This window comes from Saccostrea cucullata, unplaced genomic scaffold, assembly GCF_032062105.1.
Source record: "Saccostrea cucullata isolate Sc308-1 unplaced genomic scaffold, CSIRO_AGI_Scuc_v1 ctg448, whole genome shotgun sequence".
NCBI lineage: Eukaryota > Metazoa > Mollusca > Bivalvia > Ostreida > Ostreidae > Saccostrea > Saccostrea cuccullata.
The window spans coordinates 314,886-336,436 of NW_026937346.1; the positions used below are offsets into that span (position 1 = coordinate 314,886).

General features: G+C 33.4%; 1 protein-coding gene across 1 annotated transcript; it reads left to right on the forward strand.

Moving 5' to 3' along the window:
- The first annotated feature begins 283 nt into the window (after nucleotides 1–283).
- On the forward strand, nucleotides 284–21,362 carry LOC134247971 (ras-related protein R-Ras2-like). The gene is given in 6 exon segments (XM_062730367.1): nucleotides 284–431; nucleotides 4,816–4,903; nucleotides 13,510–13,612; nucleotides 18,177–18,285; nucleotides 20,199–20,317; nucleotides 20,887–21,362. Coding segments are annotated over 6 exon segments (588 nt in total). The 5' UTR covers nucleotides 284–332; the 3' UTR covers nucleotides 20,957–21,362.
- The last annotated feature ends 189 nt before the right edge of the window (nucleotides 21,363–21,551 follow it).

The window sequence follows — 21,551 nt, forward strand, 5'->3', positions numbered from 1 at the left end:
AGAGAACAGATTGGAAATAAAAGATTTATTCATTTCAGATTAAACTTGTGAACGAAAACAACCATGAATGATTTTTAAGTGTTTCTAAATCTAGGTAGTTTCGCATTTAATGGTAAAGCCTGTTATGGTTTTTCCAATTCTTAATTTGTTCTTCAAAAGTCAAAAGAGGGTAGTGAATGCAGCAAAAAATTTCATTTTTTTACAAGAAAAAATTCGAAAACAAAATTGCCACTTTTTTCGGAATGTTTTTGTAAACAATAAAAAATGAGAGATCTTCCGAATGAATCACTTCCGCCATTTTGCATTTTGACATGTAAACATACAAAGTAAATATGTCTAGGGATTCGAATAATTACAGTCAAAGCTACAAGCTTGTCGTTGTTGGAGGTGGTGGGGTAGGGAAAAGTGCTCTAACAATTCAGTTTATACAGGTATGTGATTGGCAAAGTGACTAATTATTGTCACAATGGCTAATTGAGGAGCCCCTCATTAAATGGGTGGTGATTCAGAGTGATTCACTAGGTTCTATATGTATATTTTCCCTAATTTTATTTATTGTCAATATTGATTAAAGTTAAATTTAAGTATATTTTGGTGGAAATGCGTGTTTTAACCTACAAATTTATGTCATCAGTCTCAAAATCCAAACTTGAAAGTAAATTTCATTAATTTTTTGGGTGAACCTTCACTGCTAATACAGAGAAATTTATCTTTTCTTTTACATGTATGTATGTTTATTTGTATCTTTTTAACATTCTTGTAAAATCAGTTCACACATTTACCCTAATAAAAATTAATTGCATTCACACATGTATAAGGTATCACACCGGTAATTGACCAATCAAAATGAACTTAGTCAAATGTAGGTCCATATATATAAAATTGATTTTCTTTCCTTTTGAGACGTTTTTCTATTTTCTTTCATGCCATTTTTACAACTTTGGTACCTGTGCCTAGTAAATTTTATGTACTTTGTGAATAAATAAAGGTTTTTGACAGGAACTATTTTTTTCATGGCATAGGAGGCTACTTCCTGTAGTGCACTCGAGGTGTTTATAAACACAGTGAAAACACGTGGATTTGAGGGTAGCCGTGTTTGCAGATGGAAAAAGTCCGAAAATGCCGTGTGGGTACCCTGTTTTTTGGTGTCATCTAATGTGACAGGTAACGTTTAACACCTCCTGCTAAATATTTTTTCATGTAAACAAATACCTGATTTTTAACGATTTTTTATTCTATATAGAATTATATAGTGAAAACAATTACCGGTGTGATACCTTGAAGGTGATTATGAAAAATCGTTTTAATCCTTATTAAAGGCATTTTTCATTTTTAAAAGGCATATTTCAACAAAATATGTGATTTTATGAACTTTTTGTTTGAAAACACACAATTTTAAAATTAGAATTAGAATTACATTTTTTTTCACAGATTTCTGTGTAAAAATTAACAATAGGTTATTTTTTACACTCAAAACTTTAAAATATGACTAAAAAGGTAGCATTATGCATCTAAAATGTGGAAAAAAGTCAGAGAATATTGTTTTATCATTTTATATGATTAAACATTATTTGCACCAGCTGACCGCAGTCAATTACTGTGTCTACAGACTTTGCGGTAAAGGGTGTTAAAGCTGATTTTTCAAAAATAGACTAATTCTAGGTTTGCGAATGAATTTTCAGCACAAGCGACAACTGCGATAAAATGTAAACAAGTAAAATATGTTCTCACAGAATGATAATTTCTACAGACACATGATTTACTTTAATTTATTCACACCTCCAGTAATACATATATTACTGCATTGGAAGAATAGAAATAATGAAATGAGTCAGATCTGTCTAATAAACCTAATACATAAGCTACATAAGTAAAATTCATTAAGAATTTTTCACAGTAAGGATGGTTATGACCAAAAAATCCTGAAATACTGCCCGGGTCTGCATGATAACACTTATGCTGAGTTCTAACCATGCATCATACATGTAGTTCAGAATGTCACTAAGCATTATGGCATGCCTCTTGTGGTTCTCAGGACTTTATTCATGCTTTCGCAGCTGACATTCATGTTTTTTCAGTTTGCCGGAGACTGTTTTTTGTTATTTTTTCATTTATATGTAGGTGTTGACTGTCACTTTTGAATTAAGTCTCACTCATTGAGGCTTATATGAGCATGATCTATTAAGTATATCATTGTACTGAAATATTAATAAATTCCAAATTTAACTGATGAAGAAATTTGGCATATTTACATAATTATAATATCAGAATAACTATAATTCAGCTAATAAGGTGCACCTTCCTTCTCAGACCACTTCCTATAAATTTTATCAGCAGTTTTTGTACACCCACCCACCTCAAAGAATCATGGAGGATGTCCTGAATCTGGTCTCTCTGTGATGCATTTTGTCAAATAGAAAAGTATTCAAACTCATAAAAATGTTTAATATTTTTATTTTAAAATTTAAATGTTTATTTTTTATGTAAATTTGTTGAAACAAAAAGATATAATCTTGCATAAATCATGGAAATTCATTAAACACCTTTGGAATTCCTGAGTAAATCCATGAAAAGAGAATAATTATGCATGTTAAATTGAAATTTCATGGCTAATTTGTGTCTTAAGAGAAAGCCAGTTACATAAATCACAACAATAAATTACATCTGAATTGTTGTCTCCAGTTTCTTATCATCAAAGCCAGTTTAATGGAGTGTGGGAGCTGTGAAGAACCTCCCTAGATGCTGATATGATTTTGACTGCCCTGAGTTACAACACAGCATTTAGATAAACTTCTGCACAGCAGCTTGTAGACAAATACCTAGGCTTTATTTGGAACATAAATTGACCAGATACAGTTTTCATTATCAACCCAGTATTTAACAATTTCTGTATTTTTGTTCATTCTTTGAAGGGGAAAATGTAACTTTGTTATGTAATAATTACATAATGATCTTAGACTTGTAAACTCTTTTCTGTTTGTCGTGAAGAACAAAGCATATGCTCTCCACAGATAAAAAATTGGTTGCCAAGCTTATTCTTTTAATAATGAAATTCTGGTTCAAAAGATGCACAAAAAACTGCTTCTAAAGTGCTCTGTGTGTTATTCTCGACTGCTCTGGAGTAAGGGAGATAAATGCTTCATATCTTCAGAAATAAGGGGATTTAGATCACCAGACTTAAGAATGTTGGGGACAATTATTTAATGAATCTCGGGTGCAAAAATGGAAAAAATCGAACACCTTCAAAGGTCCTTCAAGGTATCACACCGGTAATTGACCAATCAAAATGAACTTAGTCAAATGTAGGTCCATATATATAAAATTGATTTTCTTTCCTTTTGAGACGTTTTTCTATTTTCTTTCATGCCATTTTTACAACTTTGGTACCTGTGCCTAGTAAATTTTATGTACTTTGTGAATAAATAAAGGTTTTTGACAGGAACTATTTTTTTCATGGCATAGGAGGCTACTTCCTGTAGTGCACTCGAGGTGTTTATAAACACAGTGAAAACACGTGGATTTGAGGGTAGCCGTGTTTGCAGATGGAAAAAGTCCGAAAATGCCGTGTGGGTACCCTGTTTTTTGGTGTCATCTAATGTGACAGGTAACGTTTAACACCTCCTGCTAAATATTTTTTCATGTAAACAAATACCTGATTTTTAACGATTTTTTATTCTATATAGAATTATATAGTGAAAACAATTACCGGTGTGATACCTTGAAGATGGTTTTCGATAGGCCTGAATTTAGCGAAAGTTACCTCCCGTTGGCCGCCATATTGGAGGTCGACTCAGTGATTTTCCCTCTTTGTCTTACCAGGTTTAAGAAAATATAGCAGAAATATTTGGTGGAAAATCTTTATCAAATATTTTTTTTTAAATAAAGGAGGCTTCCAAAAAATTATATACTTCAGAAAAATAATGATTTCTAATTCAAAATAGCAAATATAAAAATTTTAAATTGGTTGAACAAAGAATAAATATGATCATTTGGACCTCCAGTATGGCGGCCAACGGGAAGTAACTCTTGGTCAATCGAAAACTATCTATTACTGTTTGCTAAATTATAAAAAAAACTATGAATTCTAAAATTAATCATACAAGAAATCATTGTCATAAATTTATTTTTTAAAAAAATTTCAACAGAATATCTAGTATTTTCAATTGTAATTTCAATAAAATTAAATTGTTAAATGTCAGTCAATTTTGATGATTTATTTTTAGTGTTAAATTGACTTAGTTATACTTTGAATACTTTGGGGAACAGTTTACAATTTGTAAGTTAACACTATTGTAACTCTTACCATGCTTACTGGGGCCCTTTTAAGTTTATTAATATAAAAGAGAAAAATGGAATGAATGGAAATCACAAGTAAATTAGAGTGTTCTCTCATGCACAAGATGTCCAACAGATATAGTATGTAAATATCTAAATTTAGGTAAGTGCAAGATGAACAGCATAATAGATCACATACATTAGTCTATGTGTTTGGATGATTTCACAAGAACTTAATCAGCCTTAAAACATATTCCAGTTGCATACAGAAAACATGGTTCATTTGATACAATTCTCCCAATCCTGGTTCGATGTTTAACTTGCATATGATCATCAGAGTGACAATAACTTCTTTTCCCAGTAAATCAAAAATTTAACAACTGAATATATGTATTGAAATAACATATGATATCAATTTGAGGAAGAAAAATATTAATCATATTCTTTTTTCAACCTTGCTCCATTTAAACATCGTAGTTCGTAATTCCAGAAACATGGACTAGTTGTATGCTAATCACTTCTTTTCTTTTTTTTTTTCAGTCATATTTTGTAACAGATTATGACCCAACAATAGAAGATTCCTATACAAAACAATGTGTTATTGATGAGGTAGTGGCAAGACTAGATAGTAAGTAGCTTAAAATTCCCTAGAGTAAAATTCTGCTGTTACTACATGTACTTTATAACTGTTACATTTTTTTTAAGCTAATAATATGCAGAGACTTTGGGGGGGGGGGGGGGATCAGCAACCGGCCTCTTCAAGAAAATTTTAAACTTGTTTAACTTGAAGTACCAACACTGTCCTAATTAATACTGCACAGTTATTGAGTTCAGTAAAGATGAAAGACATAGCTTTTCTTTTGTAAATTTCACAATGCTACCTTTCTGTAGAATATTGTTTCACAGTTCATACATTAAATCAGTGCATGTGTACATTTGCATATTCTTAATCTTATGCAGAATCTTCGTGTGACTGAGTATATAAAAAATCAGTCAAGCAGACAAGTAAAACCACACCTCTTTCTTGGCACAGCTGTAGATCTACATGTTCTATAAAACATGGAATTATAACAAGTCAGTCGGTGTACACAAGTGGTTTCCTAAGTGATTTTCGTAAATGACACAAAGCAAGGTTAAGATTGAAGTGGCCACTAAGTACTCTCGCCATATACACAGATACATTGCCTACAACACCACAAATCAACATTTTTTTTTTTTTTTTGTACAGGCAAAAGTTATATAGATATTTTTTCTCCTGAACAAGGTAAAATGTGGACATACACTTCTGCATTATTTGAATAAATATTTGTCTTATCTCATAGCCATAATGGTACTACTACTAATAAGTGTTAGATTGAAGATGGTTTATCAAGGTTTATAATATATGGATACTTATTAATTTTTGGTAGTGTTAAATTACCAGTATTTAATGTCCCTGGTTATACCCGCACTTTCTAAAGAAAGTTCGGGTATATTGTTGTTACTCATGTCCGTCCGTCCGTGTCACACTTTTCTTCCCTGAACTCCTCCTACATTTTTCACAGTAGCTTAATCATCTTTTGGGAGATGGTTGGGGGTGTCATGTAGATGTGCAGTAAGGTTTCGGAATTTTGATTTTGCCCCAGGGGATCAAATGGGGGTCGAAAAATGGCGTTTTTTATGCAAAAAGCCCCGTCTTCCCTGAACTGCTTCTAAATTTTACTCAGCAGCCTAATCATCTTTTGAGAGATGATTGGTGGTGTCATGTAGATGTGCAGTAAGGTTTCGGAATTTTGATTTTGCCCCGGGTTATCAAAAAGGGGTCGAAAAATGACGTTTTTTATACAAAAAGCCCCTTCTTCCCTGAACTTCTTCTACATTTTACTCAGCAGCCTAATCATCTTTTTGAGAGATGGTTGGTGGTGTCATGTAGATGTGCAGTAAGGTTTCGGAATTTTGATTTTGTCCGGGGGGGTCAAATGGGGTTCGAAAAATGAAAAATGACGTTTTTTATGCTAAAAGCCCCTTCTTCCCTGAACTTCTTCTACATTTTACTCAGCAGCCTAATCATCTTTTGGGAGATGGTTGGTGGTGTCATGTAGATGTGCAGTAAGGTTTCGGAATTTTGATTTTGCCCCGGGGGGTCAAATGGGGATCGGAAAATGACGTTTTTTAAGCTAAAAGCCCCTTCTTCACTGAACTCCTTCTACATTTTACTCAGCAGCCTAATCATCTTTTGGGAGATGGTTGGTGGTGTCATGTGGATGTGCAGTAAGGTTTCGGAATTTTGATTTTGCCCCAGGGGATCAAATGAGTGTCGAAAAATTACGTTTTTTATGCTAAAAGCCCCTTCTTCCTTTAACTCCTTCTACATTTTACTCAGCAGCCTAATCATCTTTTGGGAGATGGTTGGTGGTGTCATGTAGATGTGTAGTAAGGTTTCGGTATTTTCATTTTGCCCCGGGGGGTCAAATCAGTAGCCTCATCATCTTTTAGGAGAGTTAAATATTTTGAACATTAGGTAAAACATCTACATCATAGGGTAAAAAAATCATAGCATCCTGGGAAAAATCTTCAATTCTTATGAGTAATGTACATGTCAAATGTGAAAGTCATATCTCTTCTCAATCAAAAGTTATAAGCAAATGCAACATTTATGAAAAGTAGGTTAAGCTTCAGTCAAGGTCACCGAGTCATGATTTATTTAGAAAGGTCTTATCATAGGTAATAATATACATGCATGTATAATATGAATTCTACCAAAATGATAAATTTAAAGCAATGTAATTTTTTTGCAAGTAGGTCAAACTTCAAGGTCATGGGTAAAAAAAATCATGCCATTGTCACAGGTAAATACTAATACATGGTATGTTTAATACAAATGCCTTGTCTCTTCACATTTAATAGATATGACCGTGATGACCAAGGTTAAATTGACAGACTGACATACAGATGTACATATTTCTATGTGAATCGGTTAAAATTGGCCCAGTGGTTGTAGAGAAGTTAAAAATGTAAAAACTTTCCAGACAAGCAGATGGATGACAGACGTAATGTGATAAGGAAACCAGAAAAGCTCAAATGAGCTAAAAATGTAGGATTCACAATTATTTTAAAGGATTATCATGGTTACAGTATTTGAAAAGTTTTGTTTTTTTTTTCATGCAATTTTTGGAGAAGCTGAAAATGTATGACATATGTATCCATTATTGAAAAAAACTGAACATTTCAGAGAACAGTATGATTGAAAATAATTAATCAAGGTGTTTTAAGTAGCAAAATAAAGGTAGTAAACTTTTATGGCTAAATCAATCGCAGAACTTCGTCAATTTTAAGATGCACAACCTTTTCAAATCTTATAATTATTGTTTTAAAATACAGTCAATTCTCGAATTATCGCCATTCGATTCATCGCCATTTTCGCGATACCGCCATGATTTCCCAAGAACGTTTTTCCTGCTATATAAAATTCTCTTTATAACGCCAAATTCGCATACCGCCATCCGCCACCCTGTTTTCACAACAAACGTCCATTTTTAAGTGTCAATTATCTCGATAATACCGCCACAGGTGCATGTGGTCAGTGAAACGCGGCTAATTGGTTGACGCTATCCCTGTTGTAATGCATGCAAAGCCAGTCAAGGTGCAATTAAGTAAATTAAATAAACAATGATTTTAACATGAACTGTTAAAATAATTTTGTTTTCTGTTTAATAAAATCATTTATAAAGTAACACTTCGCCACGAAAGCGGTCGTTGTAAAGTACGCCGATCACGATAAATATTTTGATGATCTCTGCTTTTAAAAACAATGCAAAGTTTGCTTAAAAAATAATTATAAGTCAGAAATTCTGAACGTTTCATTAACAATGATTTCATAAACAACGAATTTATTCAAGAACTTATTTTGCGTACTATAGGCAATATATCACGACGATCGACCCAGCATTTTTTTTTTCAATATCAAACGTGCAGATTTACATGCATACACATGTACTTGTCTTAATTTCATAACTGAATATTTTGTTTTAGCAAAATTGTACATTAAAAAAATTACTTGAAGTATTTTCAAATATAGAAATATGTTTATATATACATGTACATGTGATAATAAGAATAGAAACGCTAAATGGTATTTCTAAGAACGATAACTCTATGTCTTATTTCCTAAAAGATGGAAAATTCAATTCATCGCCAAATTCGTTATACCGCCATGATTTCTAAATTACAGAAGGTGGCGGTTTATCGAGAATTAACTGTATTTATATCATCAGTTCTGATTCAAGGGAGAACAAGAGATACAACCAACATGCTCATGTTTTATGTTATTTTTAGTAATTTGTTTGTTTATTGTGAAAACATCTCTCTCTGGAATTTTTCCCTCATATGGAGACAACGCCACTTAAAAATAATGAAGACAAGATGTGTTTGTTAAACACTGATGCCCATGTATGGCAGCTTATGGTGAAGGTTGAAGTTTCTCAAATGTATGGCAAACTCAAAGGTCAAGGTCAAAGGGTTAAAATTGTTGGTATCAAAGTCTTGTCACAAGGAATACACATGTGAAATAAGGCCATTTTTTTTTATTAGTTGTTTTACGGATTTTTTGGGGAAAATGTCCATTGGGTGGCTACAAAAAAAAAAAAAAAAAAAAGAAGAAGAAGTGTTCAATGTTCAAAACTTTTAATATACAGCATATAAAGCAGTTGGGGAAATCAACCTCAGAACATTGCACAGAAATGTCTTTCTTGGCATTCCTCACTAACAGAGAACGATTCGAGCAGAGAGAGTCATATTAGTGAACAATGCTAAACTTTTCTGTGTATGTCTATGACTGGATACGGGTGTCCTGTCACTGCTACGTCCACATTTCCACATTGCCACAGAAAGACACACTTCAGCAAATTTTACACAACCCCCTGTAAAATAATAAAAGTTTAATCAAATTCAGATAATACCTTTTCTTAAACAGTATTAAACGATATAAAACTAAAATTCAGTGCACAATCATTGGACACAAATAAACTTACTAGAATGATAAGTCATCCCCATTGGGTTTCACATTCCTATGACTCTCATACAAACATTTTTTTGTCTAAGAACATCCCGATGAGTCAGTTCCTTTTCCAAATCTAAAATTTAAAACTTTAAGAAACATTTCTTTCACATCTTTTGTTTCTCTGACGACAACACGTCTTGCAAATTTTTAAAATACAGTCAAACATGTGCTTTTAAAAATGTCTTAAATAATATATGAACTGTTAACTAACCATTAGATATAACTGTTCAAAACTTCGCCAAACCCTCAAAGAAAAGTTATGGGTGTCGGATGGAGTGCAAGTGACGACATCAGATTCGTTGGTTTTGGCTGTAATTTTCTCAACCACCACACTCCATTCGCTGATCAGATAACATCATATATAGAATAATCACCAGCCTGATCAGCTCATAAAAACCGTCATACATTTATACATTTACTACTGTTCTTAAAACATTTATATTCTGTTTTGAAAAGCCTAAAATGTTTCACACATGGATGGCTGTCACACTTATTTCATCTCTGACTATAAAACGCTTGCAGAGATTTTTTAAAAGGGTCGATAGTAGAAGCGTTTACATGGTTCTGATCACAACTTAGTAAAATTCAAACAATGTACGGTCATTTCCGGATTTTTTTAATATGTTTGAAGTAAAGTTCGATCGGCGATTATAAAAAAAGGATTGAATGGAATTTTTTATTTTTTTTCCAAAACTTAGAAAAATGGGGTCGGCGGATCCGTAAAACAACTAATAAAAAAAATTTGGCCTAAGAAATCCCTGGTACTTCCTGTTCAAAAGTTAATTGCCAAGGTTAAAGTTTTTTTTAAGTGGGTCAAACTCAAAAGGTCAAGGTCAAACATATTTATACCTGTTAAAAGTTCACATTGAATACACATGTTAAGCATGAAAGCTCTAGCACCTACTGATCAAAATTTAAGCCAAATTACTGATCAAATTTCTTCAGACAAACAGACAGACATTATTAATTAATACAAGAAGCAAAATTTGTATATAGTCAAATGGGTAAAAAATCTATTTTGGTGTCACAAGATCAATTGTAATTTCACGGGCAGGGAGTGGCTAGGGAGAGTGGACCCCCGTCCCCTGGAATTTGCTTTGTTATTCAAATAAGACTATATACTGAAGCAAAAAAAAATGACTTTGGACATTATCCCCCTTATAAAACATGACCCTATGACACCATTATCATTGATTTTATTTTGTTTTCATTTTTTTTTCCTTGCTTGTGAGGAAATTCTGGGCTAGCATTTTTATGACTTGAGGTGTGAACCCCCCCTCCCCCTCCTGAAAAAAATCTGGATCTGCACCAGTAAGTGAGTAACTGAATGTCAGATGGACAACGGGAGATAACTTCACAATGTGAAATTTGACTACTGTGCCATGCAATGATCTTTGAACTTAACCCTAACCTTTCGGTTTATTTTACCCCAATCTATACTTAAACTTGTACTTACCGACTGTCACAAGTCTTGTCAACTTCATGAAATATAATCCAATTATAACACAAAATGAATATTTTCCATACACATCTGCACCATGTGCATGCTATGTAAACCTTGGATGATTCCGTTCAGTACGAATCAGCCGAGGTGTGCCGAGTGAAGCTTAATCTAAAAATATGTTACGGGTGACGCAACCCAATGTGATGTAGAAATTTTCCAAAAGGTGTTTACATGTAAACATGACTGTAAAGTTTAAGAACAAATTTTAATAAATTAATTCATAACAAACTATGTTTTAAGCCTATTAAAAAAAAAATGTACGTTTCGTGAGATCGAGGGTGTGTATGTGTGTGGTGTTTTTGGGAGGGGGGGCATTATTTAATTAAAGAAGGTTCCAATTATGATCAAAACATTTTTTAAAATCTAATTCACACCATTAATTAGATTCTGTTTTTTCAAGCACATGGGCGTCCGAGCCAGGGGGGGGGGGGGGGGGGGGGGGGGGGGCTAGGGGGGCTTTAAACCCCCCCCTTTTTTTTTTGCAAAGATAGACATTTTCATATGTTTTCTATGTATTGAAAATTGGGGTTTACCAGGTACCTTTTTTGTTGGTTTAGCCCCCCCTTTCAATTTCCTTCCGATGCCTATGATATATATAAAATACTGAGTCATAAGTCACAGGGTCTGAGAATGTTATACTTTATGTGACAAATACATGTACTGTGTAAATTATAGAATTATTTTGACTTTTCCATGGAAAGCTCAATATGTACGGGTGTGTATTTAGAGGCAAACACATTAGTGCGGGTATTACTGTCTCATGACAGCATCTAGTTAGAATACTTGTTTCCTAGGCATTTTGCAAGTGATGTGAAATCCAATACAGTATTCAGACTGGATTCCATGATCAAACATTTACATACAGTTTAGATTAATTGTGCATGGGCCTGAGTTAGCAGGTTTGGGTGGCAGGCCAGCATCTTTTGGGGCCAGGGCTCGCAGATTTGAGACCCTGTTTGCAACTTATGGGGCCTGGACTTGCAACTTTTGAGACTCGTATTGCAACTTATGGGGCCTGGACTTGCAACTTTTGGGGCCTGGGCTAGCAACTTTTAGAATCTGGACTTGCAACTTTTGGGATCTGGGCTAGCAACTTTTGGGATCTGAGCTTGCAACCTTTGGATCCCAAGGCTCTGCTTGCAACTTTTGGAGCCAGCCAGGGTACCAACATTGTTGTCAAGCTTAGCAACTGTTGCTCAATTTGGACCTGGATTAGCAACATTTGGGACTTAGGCTAGCATCTTTTCCCATAGTCTTTAACTGTTACTCACAAGGCTCTGATTAAATTTCATCACTCAATGGTCCTATAATATAATTCCAAAGATAATATAAAAGTACTAAATTCAGAGAGAAAAATCCCATAATCTGGCTGTACTTCGCTTGTGACTTAGTGCAACTATGATGCCGATAAGAGAATGCTATTTACTTGGGACATACCGGCATACACACTTGTACATCACCTTGTACATTGAGCTTTTCCTGTTATGACACATTTTTATGATTGTTGTCTCTGGCTAAGTGTCCTGAATAAAACTTTAAGTTTGATTTTTTTTAAATATAATGCAACAGTTTTAAGACAGTCGATCAACTTGCTTCCTTGTCTCTTGTGTTAATGGGAGTCAAATATTGAGCAAATGCATTGTGTACACAAACTTACGGTAAACAAATTTTGAAAAGGAGGTAATAATCATAAATCATAAAATACTGCTTTAATTCGTAAAATTTTGTGGATGTTTATTGTTCAAGTAACCTGAGTTTTTTTTTTCCTATTTATAATTTTTGCTTATGAACAAGTGCTTCTTTTTTTAATATAAGGAGTTTTTTTTATTTTCTATTTTTAAATTTAAAATTAAGAAAAAAAATACCTTATTGAAGGTGCAGGTGTTAAAATTATTTCTTTGTTAATTAATCCCCTTACCTTTAATTGATAAAATATGAGCTAGTATTTAAAAAAGATTAATTTCCCATGTCTTAATTCAGTGTGCACATATTGATATAAAATTCTTTGAAAAAAAAATCAAACAAAAGTTAAAGGAATTTAACAAATATGCATGCAATTTATCAGGATATGACATGTACAAATATTTGCTTATTAATATAAAGAGGAATTAAAAACATGCAAAATATCTTTATACTCTAGGTGAAAAGACAAGTACTATAAACATGTTAAAATTTCTCCTGTGCAACTTTTAAGTTTTAAATGCATATCTAATCCTATGATAACTTGTAATAATATCAAAGTGAATTTTCAATACCTTCTGATTGTGAATTATTAAAATTCTCCTGCTGTGTTTTTTTCCTTTACTTAATAGTCATATTTTTTTAAATGCAAAAAAGACTAACAGGCAGGCTTGTCCTTAAGAATTGAAATAGTAGGAGACATTTTAAAAGTAGAAGGGTTCTTCTTCTAAATCGAGGACTGAAGTGCAATACCAGAATAACTGGGGGGGGGGGGGGGTTACATAGGTGGAGAAATTCCACACAGCCCGGCTCTTATGGGCAACCCTAACAGGTTATAAATATAGTTATTTATAGCTAAAGAGCACAAAGTCGTCGACAATGCATTAAATTGAAAATGCATTTAGCATTTTCCTACTCAATTATACACATTTATATTGAAACAGTATTTTAACACAGAAATACAGCATTTCATGAAAATTTTTATTTTTATTATATGAAATTTTATTTTTAGTTTTAGATACAGCAGGACAAGAGGAGTTCTGTGCCATGAGAGAGCAGTATATGAGGTCAGGGGAGGGGTTTTTACTAGTATACTCAGTGACAGATAGAGCCAGGTTTGTATGAGTACATTTTGTCTATATCTGGGGAGGGGTTTTTACTAGTATACTCAGTGACAGATAGAGCCAGGTTTGTATGAGTACATTTTGTCTATATATGGGGAGGGGTTTTTACTAGTATACTCAGTGACAGATAGAGCCAGGTTTGTATGAGTACATTTTGTCTATACCTGGGGAGGGGTTTTTACTAGTATACTCAGTGACTGATAGAGCCAGGTTTGTATGAGTACATTTTGTCTATATATGGGGAGGGGTTTTTACTAGTATACTCAGTCACTGATAGAGCCAGGTTTGTATGAGTACATTTTGTCTATATCTGGGGAGGGGTTTTTACTAGTATACTCAGTGACAGATAGAGCCAGGTTTGTATGAGTACATTTTGTCTATATCTGGGGAGGGGTTTTTACTAGTATACTCAGTGACAGATAGAGCCAGGTTTGTATGAGTACATTTTGTCTATATCTGGGGAGGGGTTTTTACTAGTATACTCAGTGACAGATAGAGCCAGGTTTGTATGAGTACATTTTGTCTATATCTGGGGAGGGGTTTTTACTAGTATACTCAGTCACTGATAGAGCCAGGTTTGTATGAGTACATTTTGTCTATATCTGGGGAGGGGTTTTTACTAGTATACTCAGTCACTGATAGAGCCAGGTTTGTATGAGTACATTTTGTCTATACCTGGGGAGGGGTTTTTACTAGTATACTCAGTCACTGATAGAGCCAGGTTTGTATGAGTACATTTTGTCTATATCTGGGGAGGGGTTTTTACTAGTATACTCAGTGACAGATAGAGCCAGGTTTGTATGAGTACATTTTGTCTATATCTGGGGAGGGGTTTTTACTAGTATACTCAGTCACTGATAGAGCCAGGTTTGTATGAGTACATTTTGTCTATATCTGGGGAGGGGTTTTTACTAGTATACTCAGTCACTGATAGAGCCAGGTTTGTATGAGTACATTTTGTCTATATCTGGGGAGGGGTTTTTACTAGTATACTCAGTCACTGATAGAGCCAGGTTTGTATGAGTACATTTTGTCTATATCTGGGGAGGGGTTTTTACTAGTATACTCAGTCACTGATAGAGCCAGGTTTGTATGAGTACATTTTGTCTATATCTGGGGAGGGGTTTTTACTAGTATACTCAGTCACTGATAGAGCCAGGTTTGTATGAGTACATTTTGTCTATATCTGGGGAGGGGTTTTTACTAGTATACTCAGTGACAGATAGAGCCAGGTTTGTACATCGCGAGTACATTTGTCTACATGCTCAATGATTGGGTCAAGAGTTGTGGGTTTTATCATACATGGGGCTGGATTAGGGGTGGGGTGCAGGGCTAACTTGTAAACTTTTTCATTAAATGGGGCAAGGTTTGTATCAGATTATTTTGTCAACTTGATACAATGAGAGGGAGAGATTTGTAGTTTTGATCATGCATGGGTGTCTAAGTGGGGATTAATTGTTAAACTTCTTCATTAATGGGGCAACTGGTTAGTATCAGTACATATATCTACTTGCTCAATGACAGGGTCAGAGTTGTGGGTTTTATCAATACATGGGACTGGATTATGGGGGAGGGGGAATACATGTACCTGGAAAACTTGAGACAATGAGAGGATGAGTGTTATGGGTTTTATCATACATGTGGTTGGATGGTGGGTGGGGTGAGAGGTAAATTATAAACTTCTCCTCATGGGACAAGGCTCTCTAGGGAGGATTATTGACAAGTGTATTCAGTCACTGATGGGGTCAGGTTATATCAGAGTGCTAATGCACTGATAATTGTCTGTCATCTATCTATCTGATAAGCCTCCTAAAAACAAGTTCTCAATGTGCTACTGGTCAACTAAAATTTTTGCTTGACTTGAAAATTTCATAGAAGTCTATATATAGTCTGCTGTAAGTATCTTGGTAATATTATTGTCTATGTTAATAACTAGTTGTTAGATTTAAGATTTCAAGTACCTCTCCTTATGCATTTTTTGTCTAATTTAAGTTTTAAAATGATGAAAGGCAGACAACAGTAAGACTGGAAGTACTGATACTCATTTTTCACAGGGTGTAAATTTTTCTTTAAACATTCAGTTGAAGGACTACTAGATTTACTAAGCTTCTGAAATTCACAAGAAATTCAAAGTCCCTTGACATCCAATCCTTTAGAAAACTAAAAAAAATTCAGTTGAATTCATTGGAGAAAAATTCAATAACATGTACTAAAATCTCCCACAACATGTCCCCTACTTTTTGAAAAGTGACCCTCTATATCAAACTTTTTTGAAAGCTCAGTTGTTTAATGTGTACTCACCATCTCTTGGCTCCTTTTGTATGAATGCTATCAAACTAATTATTGATAGGAATAAAACTGGTGATACAACTTCTACTATTACACCTGCTATCGTAAACTGTAATACTTAAATGCATCCTCTATCATTATACTCCTTGCTTGAAAAGTGGGGTATATAGAACGAAATTTTCACCCATTTTATTTTCACCCTAACTCACACTGGTGAGCAAATACATGTAAATATGGAACAAATTTGAAGAACACAGTCTTTAGCAGAATTGTAACTGAGCAAATTGCAAAGGGCAAAATTGCTTACTAGTGTGAAATGGTGAAAATAACACACAACAGAAATAATCCTGTTTATAGTATATAGTGATGGGGATGTTTATCAATACATACTTCCTTACGTAATGCTAGGTGGATACCCATCTCTTACCAGCAACTCCTCCTAAACCATTGAATAAAATTTGATAAGACTTTGAATTCACAGAAGCGTTACAAAGTGCTAATATTATATTGTTCAGATATTTTTAAAAAACTCTGACACCAAACAAATATTTGAGGTCTCCTGATTGAATGCTGTAAAAAAAAAATTTATTCATGTGTGAGAAATTTTCGTGAGGTTTGCGAAAGCCCCGTCATTGCAAATATTTCTTGCTGCGAACCGATCTTTAAAGTTTGTGTGCCTCATAACAACAAATCCAAAATAGGCTTGATCGCGAAAATTAATCGTTGCGAACTAGTTTATCCCTGGTAAATTGCGAAATAAAGTCATCACAAATAAAAGTTGCTTTACAGTAATTATAATAAACTGAGAATTGGCGATATACTCATATAGGAGCAGTGTTTATCATTTTCTGAGCTCAATCCTCCCGGTATCTCAAGTTTGCCATTTTAGATACACAGGGACAGATATCTCTCCCCGCAAGATCATGAGATATGGTTTCTAAAGGATTAGAGGGGGTACCATGCCTGCATTGTATGATAAGTTAAGTGTCCTACAAAGAGATAAAAAAAAAATGAACGTAGATTGAGAAGCAAATCACATGTTGTTGGACTTTGAACAGTTAGATTTTGTATGAAGTTATGAAATACACTTACATCAAGGTCATTTGAGCATATAACAAAGATTAAGCTTGATGCTTTTATTTGTTCAGCTTTTTGAGAATAACAACAAAGGTCTCCTAGTGCTAAGATGGAAATGGGAGGGGGGATATCATGGAAAATGATTTTTTTGGAATTATTGAACAATGACATGACATTGCATCCCATATGAGGCAATGCAGTATGCATTATATATATCTGATTTTTTTGTAATGAGATATAGCAAAAACATTTTAATAAGTGTATTATTTTATATAACCATTATCAAAAGCTGTCACAATCGAAAAAAAAGTAGAGAATTTGATTAACGGCTCAACGGTTAGGGAAGTAGATGGTTCCTCGTACTTATAGTTTGATTGAAAACTGAAGATGTGACAGCGCAACACTGACACAACAATTACACAACTGTCACATACGTTAGATGTACCATGCATTGTTGGTGTTGTAGAAAACTTTATCCAGTGCATGTTGTCATGAGAAGATGTGCTTAATTTTTTCTTCACCTGTTCACACTTTTTCTAGAAAGCCAAGACACGAATATGTCTCAAAAGGCATATGATAGTGAAACCATCTTATATTGATATAGACTTTCAATGGTCATAATTGTTGGGAACACTGTTAATTTGTGAGACCTTAATTTCACGTGATTAGGCAAGACAATGTGCTCACAAAAATATCATTTTCATGTATATTTGTATCAATTTTCCTCAACGTTATATATAGAGCAGTTGCCTCAAATTGTGAAAATTTTGCCTCACTAATAAAGAATAAATGTCAATCCCCCCCCCCCAAAAAAAATAAGGTGTCGCAAAAATTTAGTGATGTACAATACTTGAATATTTTTTTGAATTAAATAATTATTGCATGTTTTATAATAGATTACTCAAACACCGATAGTTTTATACAATAAGGAAAGGTGAAGTAGAAAACAATTTTCAAGTCAAGGATCTTTTAAAATAGTATCACTGTGGTTATATAATAAATTATACTTGGTAAACATGGGAATACCAACTTTTTCGTTGTCATTTGTCTCAGCCACTAAATCAAAAGATTTCATAATAAAATTTTGACTTAATTTGTTTTCAGTTTCAATGTCCTTGCTTATCTTTTTTTAAAAAAAGAAAATAATTTAATTATGATATTAATTTATAATCTCTCTGTTTTATTTCAGTTTTAATGAAGCATACAAATTCCACAAACAGATTTTACGAGTAATAGACCGATAAGAATTTCCAATGATACTGGTAGCCAACAAGGCGGATCTAGAACACTCACGGGTGGTTAGTAGTTATCTTTAATTCTGTTGGATAGCTGCAGAAATGCAGCTGTCTAATGGTTCCTGTTAGTTGCAAAAATTAAAATTTTATATGATTAAAACTAAAAGCAGCAGCAATATTTAGTTTAGCTGCAGAACTGTAGTTTAATGGTCTTATATATTTGTCTTTGACCATAACGCTACAGATCCCGTAATGCAAAAAAGGTGCAATTTATAGCACAAGAATTTTTGCGCACTTTTGGGGAGAATTTCACCACATTCCAGCATTGGTCAATCAACTACCATTCACTCCCTAATTTTAGACACATTTTTTAACAAATTTTATCAACCTCCTAACCTTTTATAGTTGTCTCTAGAGGCGACAAACTCGCTTGAGGTGAATTTTCAGCAATCTAAAAGTCAATTCTAATCAAGCACAATAATCATTTTCAGAGACAACTACGAAGGGTAGGGAGGTGGATAAAAAAAAATACAGATTGGATAATGAATGTGTCTATAATATGGGAGCGAAAGATAGTTGAGTAACCAATGGAATGTGGAGAAATTCTCCCCAAAAGTGGGGAAAAAATCTTGCGCCATAAATTGCCCTTTTTTTGCATTACGGGATCTGCAGCATGAAGGTCAAAGACAAATATATAAAACCATAAGGCTAATATACAGTTCTGCAGCTATATTTAGTATACTTGTACATGATTTCTCCAAGGGGGAATGTTGATGATGATAAAAATCATTGGGTTCCATGTCATGTACATTTACCAAAGATGTGCCTATGATATTTGTGTGATTCTTGATTTTAAAATACTGTCATTAATAGCTTTTGCAATATAGATATAGGCAAAATTCCCATATTTGAAATTAATTATTCAACATTTCCTAATTCTATAGGACAACAAATTAAAATACTTATTTTTTTCCATTGTGATGACAGATATTTTTTTTAATAAATCAATGAATTATGAAGTCATAATTTAATGGCTTTTAAATGGACTTCCCCCCTGTAACATACCAGAGTTATCTCTTTAAAAGTAGAATGATATGAGAATCTGAACTTCAGTACAATATGTTCATAAAAATAATATTGACATTTTCAAGTTTATACACCCACTGGCTGACCCATAGATTCATACATGTATTAAGCATATCCACTGGGTTATCTGTATTTTCTATGAAATCATTTATTTATATGAGGGTTTAAATTTAGTTGTTTTCATGATATGGAGAAACCTATGCAGTTCCACATGAAATATAAAATTTCTCTACTTCAATTCTTTCACAAAATTCCCCCTTCATCCACATAGATGTTCGTAATTGTATATTGTCTGTTGCTGCATAAATTTGTATTTATTAGGTGCATTCACCATGATGAAAAAAAAAAACCTGGGGTTCTTTGTAGGTACTGAAATAAGCAAAAAGTTAAATCTCATTAGAAATCTCAAATTCCCTGGAACTAAGAAAAAGAATTTGAAATCAGATGGTTCAAGGTATTTCATTTAAAATGCATTAGAAAAGGTGGTTAGCATTTTCAACTTACTTTGACCTAATTATATATCCTAGATATACATGTACTAGATGTTTGCGATATCAATTAAAGCTCAATCATACAATCTTTATGATAATTTTAAATACATGCATTTGTAAGACCCCTATATATACAGTAAAACTCAGTTATAGGGAAGTCACTTGGACCTATGAAATTACTTCGCTATATCGGTAATTCGTTATATCCGTATAAAGAATTTGTTAAATTTATATAGCTGGGGATCCAAGATAACTTTGTTATATCAATGAATTTGCAATATCCATGTTCGTACAAACCAAGTTTTACTGTATCATTGTAAAAGTTTCATAAAAATCTAATTAGATTGGAATGCTTCACAAAAGAGGTTCATTTACAGAATGTTTTCATTTTCTCCGTAGGTTACGAGAGAAGAGGGCCAGGAGTTTGCTGCTCAGTTAAAGATTAGTTATATTGAAGCCAGTGCCAAAGTGCGGATGAATGTAGACAAAGCTTTTTATGATCTGGTTAGAATTATAAGGTATGCCAATGATATCTCTCTATCATATAAGTGGAAATTTTAACAGGAGGCAAATTTAGTGATTTGTCTGTAGAAATTGGTGTTTTATTTTCAGCAAGGTGTAATTTTAACAATTTTAGAATGCTCACTAAAGAAACTATTTCAAGACCCTCGATAATAATGTCAAAATTAAATCCTCGCTAAAAATTCTGCTTATACAGTATATACATGTTGCTCAGGCCTTGTTTAAAAGATACATGTAATATGGTTATCCTCTCCTCTGAATGAAACAAAAGGCTCAACAAAACTGTTTTAATTTAGATATTGAAGATTCAGCATTGATTTTGAAATTTTCTCAGAAATAGATTTTTTTCACCAAAATCAATTTTTAATCCTGAGTTTGGAGAGGGCAAAGAAACATTAGTTTAAAGTGTCCTCCTTTCAGCTAAGTTCTTGTTTGGGAATTGGGAAAATCAGATGAGAAAAAATTTATTGATAATGCAGATATTTAGATAATGAAATTTTAAGTTCAACAGCATTTAGGATATTCAGTTAGATGTTATAATAACTTAAAATTGTTTTCCTTGCAGGAGATTCCAAGCCAATGAAAGTCCTCCAGTCAAACCTCCTAAACGAAGTAAAAGGTGCACCATTTTATGATGGATTGTATGCTCTTTACTCAATTTTTTTTTTAATCTGGACAAGTTATACCCACCTGATGTAACACAAGAGAATCGAAAGCTTTGTTGTGTATACATGTGAAGTCAGCCTCATTCTGGTAATGACAATCCAAGTCCTGGTCATCTGAGTGTTTGAAAGCTGCATTCTCCTCTATGTTGTGGTCAAGCTTCAAGCAAGAGTCAATACTCTGTAGATTTATGTGCATCATGCTCACAATGTTGCTATACACAAAGTATATACATGTATGTAATGTCATGGAAGAATGACAAGTGAACTGTTTATTTTGTTTACAGGTAATTTAACTTATTTTTTTTTATGAACAAAAGAATTCAAAAATCAAAACCTTCATTATAACAGTCAAACCTGTGGTATTTTACTTCTGTATAGAAAATTTGCATAAAAATTGCATATGTATAGTAGCTATGGTAACCATGATTAAAGTGAAAAGATATATGAATGTGAAAAGTTTGTTTCAGTTCATTTTTACTGGAATTTTAGAAAATTGTCTAGTAAATTAAAATGAACCAGCTTCAAAAAGTTTAATAAAAAAAATCAATAAAGTCTCAATCAACAA